A 21,092-nucleotide genomic window follows, 5' to 3' on the forward strand; every position below is an offset into this window, starting at 1 on the left:
AAAATAAATAAAATAAAATAAAATAAAATAAAATAAAATAAAATAAAATAAAATAAAATAAAATAAAGCTACACCCCAAGCAAAGGTACAGATAACCCCAGTGACCATCCTGGCAGCCGGAGCTGCTGACAGGTAGGCTCTGCCTGCCGTCCCCCTGTCCTGACATGGGTCTGCCTCTTCTCCCCAGCCACTGAGACCTGTGGAAACTCAATTATCTCAAAGCCAATTACTCCTCTCTCTTTTGTTTGAAATTAGCCAAGGGCTTCAAAAGTAATTAGGTATGGGAGTGACAGATAGACAGAAAGGGCAATCATAGAAGTCTTATCACAGCCTAGGAAGCCGGGCTAAAAAATTACCAACAGCCTCACCAATTTAATTGATTACTCACACACGGGAATTTACTCAAGTGTGCAAGCCTGCAGAAATAGATGTTGGGGTTTGTTTCAAGCCAGCATAAAAGTACAAGAGAAGCTGAATCAAAGTGATTTCATTAGGAGCAGGATTTGACCTAAAATATAACACAGTTCTCCATCCTTTCCAGCTCCTTTCTCCTACTTAGTATTTTGTCATACAGAGTCTACTGCCTTATTCTCATCCTAGTGGGAAACTTTAGTTACAAATGAAACAAAGTACATATATTTGATAGACTTCCAGTTTACTAGTAAGTCTGTGGTGAATTTTTTCTTCCAACGATAAAGGGGGCATCAAGTAGTTATTCTTCAAGAAACAAAGAAATACAAAGATGGAAAAGTTAGTGTCATGAAGAATGGACTAATTTAAATTACCAGGTAAAAAGAAATCTCCTTTATAGTTTTCGGTTTTAAAATCCCAATGCAATTACAGAATAAACTCACATAAGTCTGAGATGACGTATTTGACGAGGCTTACCCAATGTACTGTAGAATAATATTTTCACTATGCAACTTGCTCTATAAGTGGTTTAATATTAATCAACTTAGACATTCATTGATTTTAATTAGCTTTATCATAGAGGATCTCACAAACTAATGGATTTTCTTTTTTCAGCCAGTTTCTCTGTTGGCTTTGAAGAGATGGACCACGTTTTGAGAAAAGATTTGAGAAATTCAAAATGAAAATATTTATGCAAGTCAAAAAAAAATATATTTGTGTGTGTCATTCAAGAGAAAAGCTGCAAAATACTATGGATGCAAGGTAGGTGCCCAGTTTGGAAATGCTGAATGTAAATAAAAAGCATATTTGTCATTTACAAAAATAAATAAATAAATAAATGATAGCCTTTTATCTCAGGTTTTTAAAGGGCCTAACAGCCGACAACAGCTGCTTCAACAAGAGGTTTTAAAGTAGCATCAAAACTTCAAAGGCATAGACCTTGTTTTTGATGGTTTCCACCTACCGTCCTGTGGCACAGGCAAGAGGCTCATGTGTGTAGGCACAGATCCATGCAAAACTTTTCAGCTCCCCTGCACTGAATTCAGTCTAGGCCTGATCTCACATCCCCTTGCTGTGATGAGAAGACTCCCAAGATGTCAGACTTCGAGTCAGATCCTGGCCAACTATTTTCTATTCCTACATATGTGAGGTTGGATAGAAAGCACTGCCACCTCCCCATCCTTCCAGTTCTGTGGTACAACAGGAAGAATGACAAACTTATTTCATTGCAAGTCCTCTTTTCCTAATCACTCGAACGCTCACGGTGTTGGGTTGTGCTGTTTTTTAATGCTTGCCTTTGTTTCTGCTGGTGCCCTTAATCCCCCTCGTGCTCTCCCAAATGTACAGTTATTCCCTTACAAGGCTGGTGAATAATAAGCAAATAGAATTGCTCCTTCAATTAAAATGCTGCTGGAAATAGGGACTGACGTCAACAGGAAGAGGGAATTGTGCCAGAAATGAATCCATTCCTTAATTTCTCCATTAAGACACAACTATCATCCTAGCCAATATTTATGTTACTCTAATTAAAAAGGCATTAGGAGAGCAAGGGCTTGGGTTCACAGCTCCACCTCTCCGCAGCCTGCTGCCTCCTACCGTGGCTTAGCCCAAGTGCTGCCCACTCACCCAAGGTCTGCAGGAAAAGCCTGCTGCTTTCCTTCACGCCTGCAGGTTTGCTAAATGCTTGGTCTTTTGCACCTGAATGCATTTTGGTGGGTCACTTAGCTCTTCTGCTATCAGACAAACATATGAGAAGAGATGCAAAGTTTGAAACGTGCTCCATGCGTTATCATTAGCAAAAGTAGATATTTTTACAGCAGAAAATAAAGCAGTCACAAAATTCTTTGGCTTTGATAAGTGGGAAGGCTTTTGTCTGGAAAACAGCTTTCAGGTATGGCTTCTTCCTCTGTCTGTTTTGGTTTATTTTTGATAATACAGAAATTCAATTTTTATAGTAAAGAAAAGAAATTCACTTAACTGTTGTTTGTTTGAATTTTTGCTTAAGAACTACTACTCTTTGCATGAAAGAATCTGAAAAGTTTCTGTATATTGAGTCCAAACTAAACCACAATTCCACACCAACCATGTTTAATTTAGGAACGTTAATGTGTCTTTTTTTTTTCTTTTTTTTTTTTTTTTTTTACCACAGCTAACTTGTCTGATTAAAAATCTACAAAAAAATTCTACAAAAAAAGACACTCTATAATGGTCACAGGTAGAGTGAATATAATGTAAAGCTTGCACAAAAGCTGATTTTTTTAAGCAATGGAACAATGTAAATCCTCTTCCCTAATGAAGAACTAAGTTGAAGCCAACTGTTCCTTGTCTCATCTAGAGTAGACCTTTTAAAAAACAAGGAATGTCATTTTGCAGGTGCTAGTGTCAGCCACCACGTACTAGAGCACTAACTCCTTTCTGAGACCTGATTTTGCTTGTGCTAACATGTTTTTTTCTGTTTTCCCTTCCAGCCTTTTATAGCCTGCATTGAGATTTGGGTTCTTATATTATTAGGGCTACTACTATTATATCATTAGGGACTTCTCTATACCGCTTCCCCACTTAAGGGAAAGAAAAGGATGCTCTGATATACCATTAGGAGCTTGACTGCACACTGTTGAGTGTACAAAGTATACTTAGGGCATTTAACTTAAGGAACTAAAACAGGTGCTTGAACACAGAGTTGTGATGGTGCGGCTGAGGGAGCTGGGCTTGTTCAGCCTGGAGAAGAGGAGGCTCAGGGGCGACCTTATCGCTCTCTATAGGTACCTCAAGGGAGGCTGTAGCGAGGTGGGGGTTGGTCTGTTCTCCCACGTGCCTGGTGACAGAACGAGGGGGAATGGGCTTAAGTTGAGCCAGGGGAGTTTTAGGTTAGATGTTAGGAAGAACTTCTTTACTGAAAGGGTTGTGAGGCATTGGAACAGGCTGCCCAGGGAAGTGGTGGAGTCACCATCTCTGGAAGTCTTCAAAAGACGTTTAGATGTAGAGCTTAGGGATATGGTTTAGTGGGGACTGCTAGCGTTAGGTCAGAGGTTGGACTCGATGATCTTGAGGTCTCTTCCAACCTAGAAATTCTGTGATTCTGTGATTCTGTGATTCAGGCCTCCCCAAGGGTTTGGAGCAGTCCTGTACCAGGCAAGTCTTCAAACTGCTAACAAATACTAGCATTTGTCTAAAATATTTATCTCAAATATCTATACACAACTCAATCAAAAGGTTCGTCTGCAAGGTCAAGTATATGACCATGCAGGTACGTACTGTTCACAAATCATGCAATTGTTTTAGTTTGCCTGAAGCAGTCTGTACTGAGACAGAGGGAAAGCAATTTTTTTACTTAATAACGACAAGGAAGAAGAAAAATATGTTCTGTAGCATCTGGAATTATTGTTATAAACTCAGTTAAAATTTTGTTTTGTTTTGTTTTCTATGTAGGGGGAGAGAATACAGGAGGTGGGGCAGGGAACTGGGGAATGACTATTTTTTATTATTTTTATTTTTCACCCTCCAGGCAGAATGGCAGAAATTGGGCCAAAGGTGCATTTTCAGTTACTGAATTTTGTCAAATAAAAGTGCTGTGATGTATCTAACAGACAGCACTTTGTGACAAGTACCTACAATTTGCCTCACTCTGGTAAGTCTGAGTATAGCTGTCCTCAGACTGAGGACTGACCTTAAACAGAAAACTTGCCCAAAGAGAGAAAGCATCACTGCCAGTTGAATGTGTGGCAGCAGGCAGTTAAATTACCTTCTTCCTGCTGTCATGACTTACTGACATATCGTCAGTTTCTGTCAAGGTTCTTGGCGGGAGGTATCTAACACAACTACATCTAGGAATTCCTTTGTTTTCTATGTTAAGGGCCCAAATTTGTTACAACATTTATGTAGTGGTGAGAAATGCATTTGTTCAAAAGCTAGGAACCTTCATCACAACAGATGAACTTGAAAACACAGACAAAACTATTCTTAATCTTTTCTGCTGTTAAAAGTGCCCTTCATTGGTCTCTTCACTTGAGAAAAAACATGCGATCCTACAATGAAGGGCATCTTCTCTTTTGGGGGGATATTCTGTTTAGTTTTTGGACTGTGGCCAAATTGAAAAATTGATTATTTTTTTTTTCCTTTTTATCTTTTTTCTTTTTCCCCAGAGTAATGGAAAGAAACTGACGAAAGCCTCTGGAGATGCACTTACCTCATGCAACAGTTTCAAAAGTCATATTGTTGGGTGAGATGTCGGGTTGTGAACAGTTTTCATGAGCTAGAGCATTCAAGGATTACTTTTCACCAAAGGTATTGTTCTTCCCCATGACTTTCTAACACACCTTGTGATGCACTGTATAGCAGATGCTTCTGGGGAAATTTTACATGTTTAGTGTAGAATACCACTGAGTTTACAACTATGGAGAGGTGAAAGGAAGAGTGATGTTGGACACTGTCACAAAAATTCACAGTTGTCATTACCAAGAGGCTGTATCTATTTCCTCAGCAATTCCAGCACTGCTTAATTTGCACAGAGGCTCAAAACATTCCACAGCAAAACAGCCAGTGCTGGAGGCTCTCACTAGCTACTACACAGTGCAAAATTCAATATAAAAAGGATACATCCTCATGAAACCAGAAGAATATAATGACCTATCAGATACATGGATGTTCACAGAATTTGTATTCTTCACAGAATTAATGCTATTTGGAGGACTAGTAACAAAAAAAAATAAATGTAGAAGCAAACACACAAACAAAAACCCCAACCATAACAACATTTCATTGACAGAAATAACACCAGATAAGCTTTAATGCACATTCTGTCTCGCTTTGATAATGCATGACAATTAGAGAACTAAGCTGTGCAGAAAGATGCATACAGCAGCAGTGTGTTACGCATGCACATCATCTCACAGGTTCCCCTCGTACGTGGTTAGTGCCAGTCATACGTTCCTGCATCTCACACATTAGTGTCTGCTGTGATGGCTGATTTGTGTGCCTTGATGACTCAGAATTAATTCGCAGTTAAAAGCTGTAGGTTTCAGGAAATGCCTTGTGAAGGTGAGCGGTTGATGCATTCTGTGCTTTGCCTACGCATGAAGGCGTGCAACTGCAACATTACAGTTGCCTGCTGCTCCCAGGACCTCCTTGCTATGATCTTAATTGCCATGGCTTGATTCGAGAAAAATTCTTGGGTAGGCCGTATTAAAACACAATACAAAAACAACACTGATATCAGATGGATACTTAGCAGGTTCAAAAATGAAACAAAAACGAAACAGAAACAAAACAAGGAAGGATCATTTCAAATGAAGCTTGACTGGACGTGTTGTTGAAAAGGTGCTCAGATTACCTGAACTGCTTTGTTTGATCTTAAACATGGACCGGGGGCAGCTGCAACGAGCTCTGAGCTTTGGCACATTCCATTATGAATGGTAGTGAATTTATAATGGAATGGTATGGATGGTTTTTATAATCAGAAAAACACACTGACCTTAACACTACACAGGTGGAGCAGCATAATGACCCGCCAATTGTACGCGCATCAATTCCTGGGGAAAAGTTCAATGAGGTTAACTCAGCATGTATCCCGCAAGCAACATAAACGACATTTATAAACATTGCTTTTCTACCAACACTGTCTTTGCCAACATTTTATTAACTGACTTGCCTCACTGTTGGGCAGTGAATATATCTTACCCATGTTAACAGTGTATGATACCATGCTCCAGTAGACCTGAATGTTGTCATGCACTTCAACACTGAAATATGTGTGCTTAAAAAATACAAATGGGATTAACTACAGTAAATTTTGCAGACTATACAAGATTAAGCACCAAATTCATTCAAGAAGCATCTGAAAGAAATCAAGAAGCCCAGATATAACAAAAGACACCATCAGTGGATCTTCAGGTTCATCATAAAATCCTCACATTGAGGGAGCTTAGAGCGGTGGCAGCCAACCAGCATTTCTGTGTCCTATCAATTTATTGATACCCTTGGATATTATGGGGACCAGCTGCAAAGGAAGTTAATTTTAGTATGTTGTACTTGAACCAATCTGGTATCCAACATAATTTTTGTAGTCCAAGATCAGACCACGAAATAATGAACGAACCTCAACTTCTCTAATTAACCTCAACCAGTGCTTCAAAAACCTACATATTACAGAACTACACAGGGAGAAGAAATGAAACAAAGAAACTTCAACCCGAATTAGTGACAGCTAATCAGCAAGGACAGAAGGCTCCCCAAACATGCAATAACAGCATTTTCAATTAAAAAAATGTGAAAGACATACACGATTCAGCCCCAGCAGCACCATTTATATCTGTGCTTTCAATTCATTCTCTCTGCTCCTCTTTATGACTGAGGCACTATGACATTTGCAGCTCCTCCACTGCACTAGAAGGGAAAGCTCTTCAGCAACAAACTAGTCAAATATCCCATGTCTCACAGAATCACATAGATTGAAAAAGACCTTCAGGATCATCAAGTCCAACCATCAACGTGACCTACCACATCACATCACAAAGCCACGTTCCTTAGTGCCACATCCACATATCTCAAATACCTCCAGGGATGGGGACTGCACCATTTCCCTGGGCAGCCCATTCCAAAGCTTGACCACCCTCTCTGTGAAGAAATTATTCCTAATGTACAATCTAAACCTCCCCTGAAACCCTGAGACCATTTCCTCATGTCCTATCACTTGTCACCCAAGAAAAACGACCAACAGCCTCCTTGCTGCAACCTCCTGTTGTAGAGAGCGATGAGGTCTCCCCTCAGCATCCTCTTCTCAAGAAAGCAGAAAAAAAATCTTATAAAAAATTATTTAAATGACTACTAAAACTACCAATTCAATAGTACAAAAATGAACAAGACAACCAAGAGTGGAGGGAAGGGTAGCAAATTTAGGAAGAATGTCCACTGTTTGGAAATGCTCAGTTAAAGAAAAAAAAAACAAAAAGAAAAACAAACAAACATAAAATAAAGCAATGCCATTTTATCAGACCGAAAGACTTTTAAAATACATACCAGCCATGAAATTAAAGAAAGTTAAAGTGCACGTCATGTTGTCATCTCCCTGTGCCCTTCTTCGGAAGACACTAAGTCTCATGTACATAATTCATTTCAGTCCCAAATTTACCAACTGCCTACAGTTTGGTGGCCTTTGCTTTTAGTGAAACAGTCTATTTACATTGGAAGCAAAATGGGTTTATCCCACAGTTAGATGAAGCCCTCTTTGGAAACAACCTCAGTGAACTTTATCCATACAAACTGTTTTCAGTTGTCCGTGAGCAGTGGACATGGCATAAAAACTCTTCCAAACAACCAGGACCGCCTCTCAAAACCGCTGTCACCATGTACATTTTTTTAGCCACATGGAAGTTCATTTGAGACTTAATAGCTTTGCCCATGGGAAAAAGTAATATTCTGTAGGATTTTCTATAACATAGCCCAGTCGCTTTGCTTTACTGACAAGAAATGAGACACAAACATACCAAGGCTGTTTACATTTCAGTACCAGAAGCAATAGTAAGGCAACCTAGTGAAAGGTATATATGGTGCTTTTCCCGTCTCTGCCAGGATGTTCGCAATGACACTGCTAAGGTGACTGATACCAGTGCTTCTTTAGGACACCAGCACGTACATACTTAAATGTGGTGTTGTCAGGAAAAGCTGAATGAAATACTGGTGATTTTTGCCAAACTCTTCTGTGACAAGTCTCTGCTTATTGTGGTTTGGGAGGAAAAGCATGGTTCTCTTCCTAATCACATTCTTAGGCAGCTTTCAGAAAGGGAAAGTTTCATTATACATAGGCAGAGTGAAAAACACACAGCCCCACTCCCACCCTGAAAGGCAGAGAAAGCATTTTTTTGCACTTAATGTGACAGGCAGTGTTGGGATGCCTTCACACATCCAGGCCAGAAAGCAAGCATCGCTCAGGGTTTGTGGCAGGGCTGAGGAAGGCCCCAGGCACACTCGGTCCCAATTTGAGGCCTACGCAGCAGGGGCAGCGGGGGGCAACCCAGGGCCAGGGCCCTGCCCACCCACAGGTGTGTACATTGCACGTGGGGCTGCATGCTCCAGCTTTAATAGCAATAAGCAGCAAAAATGCTATCCTATGTACAAATAGATTTACTCACGGGGACTCCTCTGTTAAATAAGTGCTTCAGAAGTGTAATTAGGGTTGAAGTGTTCTTAAAGTACACTGGAGAGCCTGTGATCACACAGAACATCACTCAGATAAAACACAGTTTTCTGTATTTCTTTGTCTGTCCTTGTTCACCTATGAACTCCCATCTTTACATTTAGATTGCACATTTCTTGGCACTTTTGTTCAGTTTTCATGTGGAATTCAGTGCAGCATTTACCCTCCCCTTCTCAGTCCATCATGGGGTCGTTCAGTTGCTATTTCAATACAAGTCTAAAAAGCACTTATTTCAGTAAAGGTGTACACAAACATACTCTCAAGAGCCTGGAAAAATCAGTACTACCAGGATTTGAGCCTGTATGCTAAGCAGGTTAGAGGAACAGTGACTAAAAATTACAGGAGCTGGGCTGTTCGTGTGCCAGGACCACGTGCAAGCCTGAGCATCCCTTCATTTCCCTGTTGGGAACAATACAGGTTTTCAACAAAATCACTCCTGCATCCCCAGAAGATGAGTGGTTTCTTCTGAGCTCGCTGTATGACATTAGCATGAGCCCAGACAAAAGTGACAAGTGAGGAGGAGAGTCCCCCCAGGCAGCGGAGTTTTCCCAACCCATTTCTCCTTCCGAAAACCCTGGGGAATTCAAGTTTATTCAGTCAGTGTTTACTCCTTCTCCTGATTTCTGTTTTTACCTCTCTCAACTCTTCTAACACCTTCTCTTTCATCACCCATCGCTTAACATTAATGTTTCTTGTTTGCTATCCAGATCAGACAAGCCCAGCTGCGCCTCAGCACTACTCCCTTCAGGTTTATCTCCTTTGTCTCTGCTGTAACAGTATCTCCTCTTCTCCTCCTCCACTTTTCATTTCCTCCTGCTTTGTCCCTTCCTGCACAGAAGCAGTTGCTAATCCCTACAGCCAATGCTTGACCCCCACCCCTGCCTCTTAAGCAGTGGCAGGGTAGTTTCTGGATGACTCTGCTCATCATACAGGCTGATTAACATCTGCTTTAATGCATACCATGCCCTTTCTGACATGCCTGTAAGACTCACACCCTGCTGGTACCTGGCATCTTGCTTCAAATGCCTACTCAGAAACACTTTTTTTTGCAGCAACTTGTTTAGGAAACCAAAAGATAAACCTCTGATCATGCTAAAGTTGACGTGCAAACAACTAAAATCCATGTTTTACATATCTACATACATGTTCACAAAGCTACACATACACAGTTTCCACTGTATCCTTGCCCCCTGCTGCTGTGCTTTTATTTATTTTTAATCTTTCTATATTGCTTGCACTTAGCCTGTGAACTGTTTAGTGCCTTGAGGCGGTTTGTATAGTAATTAGCACAAATGATCTCCAGGCATGATGTGCAGTGCTGCTTAATAACAATGCAGTCTTTTCAGGAAAACCCATTCAAGGCTGAAAAATTATTTCCCCCAGTGGTCAACAGTTTGTTCCTGGCATCAGTGAGGGCTTGTGCTCAGCTCCCCGTAGGCTCCATGCCACTTGCATGCACTAGTGCATGAAGCACTAGGCTTCGTCTAGCACTGCTCCCCAAATATTGAGCCACCAGTTCATACCAAGACGGAGCACCACAGACATGCTAACAGAAGATACGCTTTTCTCTACCAACAATATTAACAGTTCTGTTACCAATAACAGAAAAGCAGTCATGCTTTTTTCTCCTTTGCAGATGCGCTCTTCTGTTCCTCCACTACTTTGTTTGCCCTTGCCCCCTGCATCAGTCCCAATATGTCGTTAATTAACAGTTGCCTTCTGAATGCTTAAAGCATCGTCTTTGTATTAAAGGGATCAGAATGACATTTAAGAGATCAGACTGACTTTTTTTTTTAACCTCCTCAGATAGTCTGATATTTGAAAGGTTTTTTATTTTTTATTTTCTATAAAGATCAGAGAAAAGAAGGAAGCGGTACTTATGCTGGAAGTGTTTGTTCCTTCTGTCTCAACAAATAAAAACATACCAAAAATCTTGTATTTTCCAATTTTGCTAATTATGCCTGCTATATTAAGTCACTATTACAATGCATCTAGCTACAGCAGGAAATATATAACATCCCTTAGAATAAATGCTCAATTTTGTGACTGCAAGACAGATCTTTACAAATTATCATGTGCAAATTAGCTAAATATCTCACAAACCAGTATACAAATGAGTCATTTTATTTTTCCTTCAGTAGACAAAAAGAAAAAAAAAAGTAATGTTATTAGGAAAAAGAATTAATATGTTAATTGAGGATTTTAATTGCACAGAGACAAACCTCAGTTGTCTCGAAATCTGGCTCAAAATCAGAGCTACATCTGTTGTGGAAAGCACTCTAGATTTTTCAGTAAAGTAATGCATAAAATCTGTACATTTTAATGTAAAATGTAACCTCTGATTGCTCCATACCAAAGAAATCAAAAAGATTACAACTGCATGGCCTTTTCAGGTGAGATCCTCCATCTGCTAATCTGTAAATCTACCACATTGTTCTTAGTTTGCAAGCCAGCCTTGGAAGGAATCGGGTAGTAGCAGCAGTAACCAACAGCTGACATTATTAAAAATCTGACTGATATTATAAATGCTGATACATTAAGTTGTAGTTTAGAAGTAAGGTCCTGAACCAAGGCCCTCCCTGTAGCAAGGAGACATAGGAACATGGAACAAAATACGTGATTTCTGCTTCCAACAAGGTGAAATCTCAGAGACACCCACCTACCCACCAAGAGCTTCAGAGGAACATAGTCTGAAGAGAATGACTACTGTAGGAAGCTGTGGTCTCAGGACAAACTGAGCCCACCTGAAAGAGGCAATGGAAATAGGATGATGCAGCGTTTCATCTGCCTGCCAGGCAGGTAGGACAACAAGCAGCTGTGAAGATTTACTGAAAAGGGAACAAGCATTGCAGTAATGTCGGGATCAAGTTATGAAAGAGAACAAAATTCACCTTGCTTTGGTGAGCCTCTGGAAAATGGGGCTCCTCAGCAACTCCTCCTCTCTCCTCCAGATTTTGCCAGGCAATTCACCAAACATTTAGCTGTTATATAATTCTGTGGCTATAGACAATGAAAACTAAAGAAAGTTGGCATCATTGTACCAAAAGGAAGTGTATTAGAGGTGATGTGTTCCTTTATCCTCAGCTTTAGTTATCCTCTTACATGTGGTGAAATGAGGCATCCACCCACTTGCACCTAACATTTTGGTTAGCAGTGACATTTTGCAGGAGAAGTGGTCCATATACATATATTGCTACTTTTCTGTTTTTCTTATTAAGCAAACATCATGCTGATGACAGGGATCAGCAGTCCAGCAACCAGGCACAAAAGACTCCTGCTTACTGTGGGACACAACTGCAAGAGCAGCAGCAGCAGCCAAACTCTTCCCACAGCTCTGCCATGGGGACTCAGCGCTGGCCTTAATAGAAAACATTTTGTTTGACCAGGTTGAACTGTGTACAACACCACTTCTTCAGACGGAGTAATTTCTCATCACTCCACTGGCTCCAACAGACTATAATTAACAACTGGTTGAAGGGCCTGGCCTCAAGTCTTCAGTCTCTCTCTGACAATCGTGATTTTCCTGGTGATGTGGATACTTGGCAGTACACTGACTTAAGTAGAAAAACAGTTTAACACAGTCCGCCAGCCACTTGTGAAATGAAGTCGGATCTGAACTGCCGTCCTGAAGGATCAGTGGAATACTAACACATGCAGTTGGATTAATGCTTACCAAATGAAGTTCACCACTGAACAAGCTGCAAATATCAGGCACAAGGAAGCCAGAGCCATATTCCAAGAACCAGGCATGAGTGAAGAGTCAGTATTTGCATCCCTTATCCTGATGCCTCTAAAACCCTGTACTTGCAAATGCAATTTCAGGGTCTGTCTAGAAGCATCTTTTTGCCAAAGCAGAAAGTAGATATGGGGGAATAAAGTGAGTTGAAAAAAAAAATAGAACACATGACAGCTATGCAGTAAACTATTATGTTATTTTGTATTTGAGTAGGATGTTAAAGCTATTAGACTTACAGCAGGAAAAGGTACAAGACAGAAAACTTTATTTAGCACTGCCTAAATGCCATCACTCCTCTCTGACTGCAACAAGCCTCCAAAGCCTGTGTCTGCAAAGCAGCAAGCTTCAAGTATAACAAGCTGCTGTTGGACATCTCTGGAGCTGGCAATCTCCTCAACTTATCTGATGAATTGTGACACAGAAACATCCAGCTATCTATTAGCAGCACCAGAAGCATCTTCTCCCAATTGTTCGGTGTAATGACCAATATCTGCAAACTACAGCTTACATCTAATTGTCAAAAAGGAGGGAGAAAAAAAAAAAAAAAAAAAAAAAAAGAAAGAAAGAAAGCAGCAATCAAACTTCTGTAACAAATAAATGCTAGATCCTTTAGCTCATTTCTAAACCACTGGATATCCTAAAAGTACACAGCCTCACTGTCACGACACTAACCCTGCTCACTGGAGAAGGCTCAGAGTCATTATTTCAGTGGAACCACCCTGTGGACCCATCTCATTCTCTTTTTACTATATATAACCACTTTTTACTATATATAACCACATGCTATAACAGCAAAGTGGCATTTTCCATGCCAAAGAAATGAATTTATTACTGAATTGAAGGTTCTTTTTTGTTTGTTTTGTTTTGTTTGTTGGATAGTTCTGTGCGGAACATGGAAGTTACAGTAAAGAGATTATATTTGGGGGCCAGATCCACTACCTAAAAGGATTTTGCAAGCTCTGGGCCTAACTGTGCTCAACTTCTATTTGCTTCCTTATGAACACACAGGCAAAGGTTAATGTAACAGCATCTCACAAAGTTGTATTTAGAATCATAGCATTCACTTCTTCAAAGCAATGTTCACAGACTCAGTTGCTAAAGGAAGATATAAAAGGAAAAGTTTGAAAGGAAGACATAAAGGAAAATATAGATATAAAAGGATTGAATTTTTCCTCCTTGGGAAAATAAATAAATAAATAAAAAATAGGTCCCAAACCAGAAGTATTACTTCTGGTAACTGGTTGGCTCCATCTTTCCTGCACAAAAAGCCCTGGGGACCAACCTCAACAGGACTCTGTTGAGGAATGATCCAGGGGACCTTGGGGAAAAGCAGACAACTGGTGCCAGCTCTGGAGTTACCAGCAAGATTGGTATCTCAGCAAGGGGATACTTGAGTGACACTGATACACAGATAATACATAAAGCCACAATGATTGCTGGACACAAATAATCACTAATTTATCTGGCAGTCCACTTGCATAGCATTTCAAGTTTGCTATAAGTGAAAGAGATTTCTATACTCGATAAAAGTGATAAATAGCATAATGAATCAGGCAGGCAGACAAGCACTAGGCTTTACAAAAGGCCACTGAAGAAGGCAAATGCTATTTTTCAAGTAGACAGAGTTGGAGCAGAGGACATATTCACCGTGGTGGGGGGGGAAGTGGAAGCTTATTTTCATAGAAACCTGGCCACAAGGACAACAGCAGACAGACCAGTGTGTCCGACCTGGGCCACTAACTTCCCACTTTTTGCCATGCATCATTTTCTAAATGGAAAGAGCAAGATGAAGCACGTCTTCAAAACCAGGCCATTTAGATAATTCCCATCTAAACAGGGTCAGACCAGCAGCGTTTCACCTTCTCAAAGGATCTCAGACAGTCTTAAATACATGACCTGGATGAAAAACAGTTACTTTCAATTGATTATATTGTTTTATTTTTAAAAAGACCTAGGAAATAATAGTGTGAAATTCCTGTACTGCTGAAATTGATTATAATTTGCTGTTAACTTCTTCAAGGGTGAAACATTGGCCCCATTAATTACACCTTGCTTTCCCTTGAGTTTTGCCCTATAAAAAGCAGCAGTAGATTAAATTTAAAAAATAAAAATACAAAATCAAAGCCAAGTCTTACTCCTGTAAGTGTGAGAGCTGTTGATATATATTTTTTAAGAATAAAAATTAAGTGACAAGCTCTCTCAGACAAGTAGACATTAGAGAAAGATATTTATAAGAGAATGTTTCTATTTCTGCTTTCCATATCCATATTTCCATACTGGATTAAGAATAAAGGGCTAAGTAACAAAACAGTTTCTAAGGATAAGTAATCTTTTCCAAAGCAAGTTAATTACTTGAATACATTTTATCATTTCTGTAACCCTGGGAAGGGTTTAAAGGACAGTCTTACCCCAAAACAATAAGTAAATACATCATGAATTTATTTTTATTTTTCTGCAGAGGAACTGATTGATTTCCTCTTGTGCTCTCCCTCGACCTGCTTAAGATCGCTTCTATATATAACACACCTGCGGTGCCATCAGGAAGCTTCTAAGATTTTGTTACAAACATACAGCTCGGTTTTGCAGATTAACATCTGCATTAAAAATTTGATTAAAAAAACCCTCATTATACTCATTTTTGGGTCACATGAGTAGCTAAGGTAACAGGATCAGTATTCCATCTGATGCCAAGACTTCATGCAGAGTCATCTGACCCTATATAACTCTAATTAATATACAATAAATAAATAAAATCAGATTTACAATTCTCATTTCTTTGCATTGAAACAAGCAGAAGTTAACCCCTTTTTCTTAATACAACTCATTGTTTAAGATCACTTCCTTTCTTCCTTGTATTCTTCCCTTCTTTTGGTACTCCTTTCACAGCACCAAATAATTTTTTTAGGACAGCTGAGTGCTCTTTTCTCTTCTGGCATTAAAAAAGTTTGAACTTGTTCATGGTTTGCTCCGAAAGCATGGCTGGAACTGTCTTCCACTCACAGAAAATAAAGTTACACCTCTGCTTTGGGGAGGTTATTTCGAGCCCAAACACCTCATCAGCTGAAACCGAGACTGGCGAGCACACCCATCTCACCACAGCTGGCGAGGACAGGGAGGACACTGGGGATGGTTCCCTTGTTCACAAGACAGTCCAAGCAGTGGAAGATGCTCAGTAGGAAAGGGATGCAACATCCACAAGGCTTTAAGCCAGAAGACTGCTTTTTGCCCCTTCTCCTCCAGCACTGCACCTCAAGCCTGGCCACTCGACTTGACAGAAGACATCAGGCAAGCTTGTTGAATGCTGTGCAGCACGTCAGGATCCCATCCCCTGGGGCCCGCAGTGGCTGGCAGCTATTATTACTTTTAAAGTGCACGCTGTCAGCTCAGGGGCATTGGACAGAAGTGGCTGTCTCCTGGAAATAGTCCATCTAGTTTGCACAGCCCTTGCTCACACAGCGTGGCGCGGAGGAGGTTGAAAAGAAGAGGTGCTTGGGGCATCTTTGTCTATTTTCTGTTACGCAGCCCAGCCTGTTCCTTCGCATTACACATGCACCTAATTTATGTTGATGACGGTTCTACTTGATGTACCAACCTCTTATCTCCTGTGTACATGTTTACCTGATGGTATACGATTGCTGCAGCTACAAGGGTTTTCAGCTACAACAGCCTCTGCAGGATGCACTCTGCCGAGGTGGATATTTTTAATGTATATTACATTATTATAAACAGACCGAGAGCTAAATCCTGGAACTAGCCCATGGTATTAATTCTAATTTAGTTTGGGCCTGATTCCAAATGGGTGACTATGCATGCAAACATTCGTCTGAATGTACAATTGGCTGTTATGAACACAAAATTATTTCTTGTGCTCATGCATGCATAATTTACATGCACTAATTTAGATGCCAAAGTAATTCCCTAACAGAATTCCAGTGATCAGATCTAACTTGAAGACTGCTGTTTAAAGAATATATATGTATCACAGTTGTGTGTTCTTCAGCTGCACAAAAAAAAAAAAAGTAAATGAGAAATTCATTGCTGTTTCTATAACCAAAAAAAAAGCCACCTTCATTATAAAGCTATCACTTTTCAGCTGAAAGTTGGTTTCTCCCACCCCCGCCCCAATCCCCCAGTTATTTTCCCCCATGCTGTGTAATTTCTACTTAGGCATTGTGGCATACAAGCAAAGTCATCCATCAAAAGTAATCAACAGGAAATGAACACTGTTAAGTAGCATGTTTTCTTTTGTGTACATTTGAGTTTTATGCCTAATGCACAAAAATCAGAAGTCCTTTCAGGAACCAATAGTTGGCTCTGGAGTTTTGAAGTGAAATTGCAAACAAGTGAGCCTAGTGAACCACGAGTGACCTGTGAATCATCATCTAAACCATCAAGAAAAATGTTAGGCAAATTGTGCTGATGAACAAGCAAAGTGGAATTATTTTTCTCTAGATAATTCTCAGGTTAAAGTTGGTGGCATTATTTACTAGATAAATTAATAAACTTTGATTAAATGTATGCTTGAGGAGCTGCCTGGAATATTCCACAAGATCATACAAAAATCATGCACAATCATCATCAAATACACAATTAGCAGAGAAATATCCCTGGAAATAGGACCTATGCCAAGAAAGAGACTAATCTTTCCAGACATTCTAGTCTTCACATGCCTGTTGTTGCACTTTTGGTCACCTTTGTTTAAATGAGAAGGGGGGTATTTTTTTTTTTAGTTCTAAAGGAAGTTTATGGAAATTCATGTATCTTGGAAGGCGTGTGGTTTCTTTTTTAAACATTAACGTTTACCAGTCTAAGCATTTGTTTCCCTGTGTTAGCAACTCTTAAATCACATATTCAAGATGCTAATTTGTAAAGTCCAGTACAAAGACTGTTCATTCAAATCAAGTAAATTCATCCTGAATTATAACTTGGGTAAAAACAGGCCTCATATGTGACAATTGACATGCATGAGAAATATTTTGACAAATAGCCTCTCCCATGAAACATTCTCTCCAGTGCTACTGATTCAGAACACAAGCAGCAAAATATAATCAGGAACCCACCCTGCCTCTCTCACCTATGTTAGTGTCTTCTGTGATCAAAAGTCACTTAGAAATGCGCTGACACCTTTCATATGCAATTAGCAGAGGTGGAAATGACCTTACCAAAACTAAAGATGTAGCTGTTCCAATTCTGCAAATTAAGGCATGTGTTTAGCTATATGAATAAAACCATAAAAGTCAATACAATTATACAAGTGTTAGTAATCAAGCTGGCATTTGAGAATACAATTGTTACCTGTTAGAGTTTGTTACTAATGGGAATTTGGGCACATCAGGGCATTCTGGGTGCTGGAAGATTCATTCTGCATTTCATCCTTTTTAAGAAAACAGAAGCCAGTAATAATTCATTATGAAAATTGTATTTATATTAAGATGTTGTGTTACCATTGCTTTTATTGTTTATATGTATGTTTAGAAACGTGTACATACGCACACGTATATACATATATGTATGCATATGTATCCTTATTTGTCAGCATAACTTACATGAGATGCATCTTTTTCTTTTTTTTAATTAAAAAAAGCACTGCATACCATGAGAATAACTTGGATTGTATTTATGGTAACATAAAAGATAAGGCACTGTTCATTACATTAATTAAAAGGGAGTGTGTTTTTCCAACACAGAACACTTCCGAGCATTTTACCCCGCTTGACTGATATATTGCATTACATCCCACAGTTCCTCCAGCCAACATCGTGTTTTTCAGCTTAGTGAAAATATTCTCCTTAGGTCTTATGCCGACTTACCAAAGGAAAAGATCTGAGCTATGAACAAGACGGTATTGTAAATATTTGGCCAAAAGCATTCTGTTGTTTATTTAGTAATGTTTGAGAAGGTTAATGACTAGGATTTAATTGAAGCTTTTACAATATTCAGTATTCATCAAAAGCCCAATCCTGTCTTTATGGCGGGTTTCTAACTTCAACTTTTCAGAGAATCTGGAAAAGTTCATCCCTAAAGGTCCCCCATAAATAATCACAAGACAGGTTTAGAGAAGTTTTCTTTCCCACAAACCACATTTTTTTCCAAAAGAGTTTCTTGACCCATGTTCTTAAGCACTCAGGGTGGGCTATAGGGAATGGGAGATAAAAGAGACCAAGATGCAAGGAAGGAGCTCCAAGAGAAAGTGATTTGTACATGGGCTGCACACTGCCCAGTGCGATGCAAGACCATGTAGCAGCTTGTGCAGAGCCTCCTCTGCCCCATTCCCAGCCCACACCATATGAGCATCCAAAGAAAACAGACAGATGAAGACTGTGAGCACCTCCAGAAGAGACCAAATTGGTCAGACAAGAAACCCTACAACGTGTCATCTATAAAAATGGCCTTTCCCACACCTATTCCTTTCCTGTAAACAGCAGAAAGGACAGCAGAGCATTTCTCATCTAACCATCAACCCTAAGTTAAATTTAAAAAGCACAGTATAAGATAAAACCTGTGAGAAGTCAGAACAAGAACTTTTTCTTCAGAAGAGATGGGCTAACACCTACATTGGAAGAACACCAAAATGCAACCAAGAAGATGCCCTTGAGGGATACACATTGGTGGTTATTTCTTAATATACCAGGGCTGAAGCTAATTCTCCTCCTTTTCACTCCCAAATGCTTTGGATTCTCAGAGAATGACAACTCTGTTGACAAAGATTGCATCTCTGAAACTTGTCAAATCCAGTCAGCCTGGGAACATATATTAGTCTGGGTCCTGCAAACCCTTGTACAGGTGATAAGCTAAGAGCATGCCTGAGTGTGAAGTCATTTGCTTTCCAAAATGTTTGTAGGAAGGGACAATGGATAAGAAAAACATGGAAAAAACAACTTTAAAAGGTTAATCACACTCAAGCAACCCTTAGTGGAATTCCATGTGTGACAGACACTTTACTACCTCAACTGCCTTATCCCTTCCAAACAACAACTAAAAGCTCTGGGGTGAAGGGTCGGAAGATGGCGGGGAGGAAGGAAGTGGTTTCACTGTCTCAGGAAAGGTTTTCAAACATTTTCCAAAGGGAAGTTTTAATAACAGCGTTAGAGAGAAAATGAAAACAGTTCCTAGGATGCTGCCTTCTGCAGTAAATGCACTATAAAGATCTTTTCAATAAAGCATCAAAATTTAAGCACAACATACCTAGAGCAAATTAAAAAAAAAAAAAAAAAAAAAGAAACAATTTTTAAGAAACCAGCTAGGTAAGGTGTTTAAAAAATTATACCCCAAATAACATTTAAAAAAAATTATCATGCTAGTGTATTTTCATAAGTTACTGTTAACCAGCAGAATGCCCAGTTAGTTTAGTTTCAAACTAAACTGCAAGCACACACCTCAAATAACACGTGGCTATAAAAAGGCACCAACACGTGTACAGTAAAATTTAGTGGCCAGTTTATCTACTTTGTCACACCAATTTTACATCTACCTATAGATTTGGAATCAAAGCAATAATGAAATAAGCAAACAGAGCCTTCATATTTAGGTACATGTTACTCTTGAAGAAGGTAAAATGAGCGCTACATTTTCCAAAGTCTAAAATCCCATGTTTTTTTCCTAATAACAGTTTTAATTACTCATTAATTTATTACGAATAGCTATAAGCAATGAAATTCTCAGACAGGTTCATTAAGCATATAGACATCAAAGAGAGCCCTTCTGGCAAAAAAAAAAAATAAAATATAAACTTCAGTAAGCAACTTTTGCATTTTCCCCACCAGCAGCTGTATTTTAAGAAATGTGTCTATATACACACTGGGTTTAAGAATGAAAAGTGGCTGGAGAAAACTAGAAAAGTTTCAGACAGTGATGATCTTGGGCTCCTACATTCAGAAGCAGAATACTGTAGCAGGACCCAGAAGCTGTGGCTAGGTCAGGACCCCACAGCAGAAGTTATAGAAACACGAAGAAAAAATACCTGCTCAGAAATGTTTAATTGAAAACGGGAAATATGAATTATTACCCTCAGTTTGCATATGGTGAACTAAATGCAGCATCCCTTTGCACACCATGTCAATCTCACATCCTGCAGGTAGTCAGAAATAGACGCCTTGTCACCTAAGCATCTGTCCACTGCCTTTGCTCTATGACTTTTGTATCTTCTGAAAGATTTCTATTTCTACCCTCTGAATTATTACAAGAGCTCTGACCTGTGAAGATAGTAACAGAAACCTTGTCAGAAAGCAACATATACTCACAAGATAATGTGATAAAAGTGTGACCAAAAAAACCTAATGCTCCCTCCAAAATATAATTTGGTCATGCAAGTCATGGAAATTCTTGTTATCCTCTGAGTATTTTTATATTTGGAATCAAAGAAATCGCAAAGTGTTTTCAAGACATTTATTCATCTCCTTTTGAAAAGGTCATTTATTCATAAGTGCCATAAGCAGATAATGCAGAATGGTTCTATTTTCCCATGCTTGCTTCGAAATCTCTTCTGATCACTTAATAGTGAACAAGCACTGATGTATGGCTTTAATTATGCCATCGTGCAGTTATCACTTCTCACCTCAGCCTCACTTCCTCTTGCTGTGCCAACAGAGTGGATTCTAGCTCTCAATATTGCTCCTGAGATCAAACTCCTATTTTCAGGTTTGCCTAACATTTTCAGGCCATGACAGATCCTTCCTTACATGTTACAAACTATTATGAATTAATAATTAAGAGTTACAAATATTATGAATTAATTGTTAATTAAGCTGCTCTGAA

General features: G+C 39.4%; 1 protein-coding gene across 3 annotated transcripts in view; it reads right to left on the minus strand.

The window, feature by feature from the left end:
* HECW1 (HECT, C2 and WW domain containing E3 ubiquitin protein ligase 1) overlaps nucleotides 1-21,092 on the minus strand; it is a 264,203-nt gene that overhangs the window by 197,583 nt on the left and 45,528 nt on the right. The window contains exon 1 of one of the 3 annotated variants that reach the window (XM_032182377.1): nucleotides 5,882-5,939. The exons of the other annotated variants lie outside the window; for them this stretch is intronic. Within the exon in view, the coding sequence (XP_032038268.1) occupies nucleotides 5,882-5,908 (27 nt within the window). The 5' untranslated portion in view covers nucleotides 5,909-5,939. Of the gene's footprint in view, nucleotides 1-5,881; nucleotides 5,940-21,092 lie in introns of those variants that run through there. 3 annotated transcript variants of the gene reach the window in all.

This window comes from Aythya fuligula, chromosome 2 (genome assembly GCF_009819795.1).
Source record: "Aythya fuligula isolate bAytFul2 chromosome 2, bAytFul2.pri, whole genome shotgun sequence".
NCBI lineage: Eukaryota > Metazoa > Chordata > Aves > Anseriformes > Anatidae > Aythya > Aythya fuligula.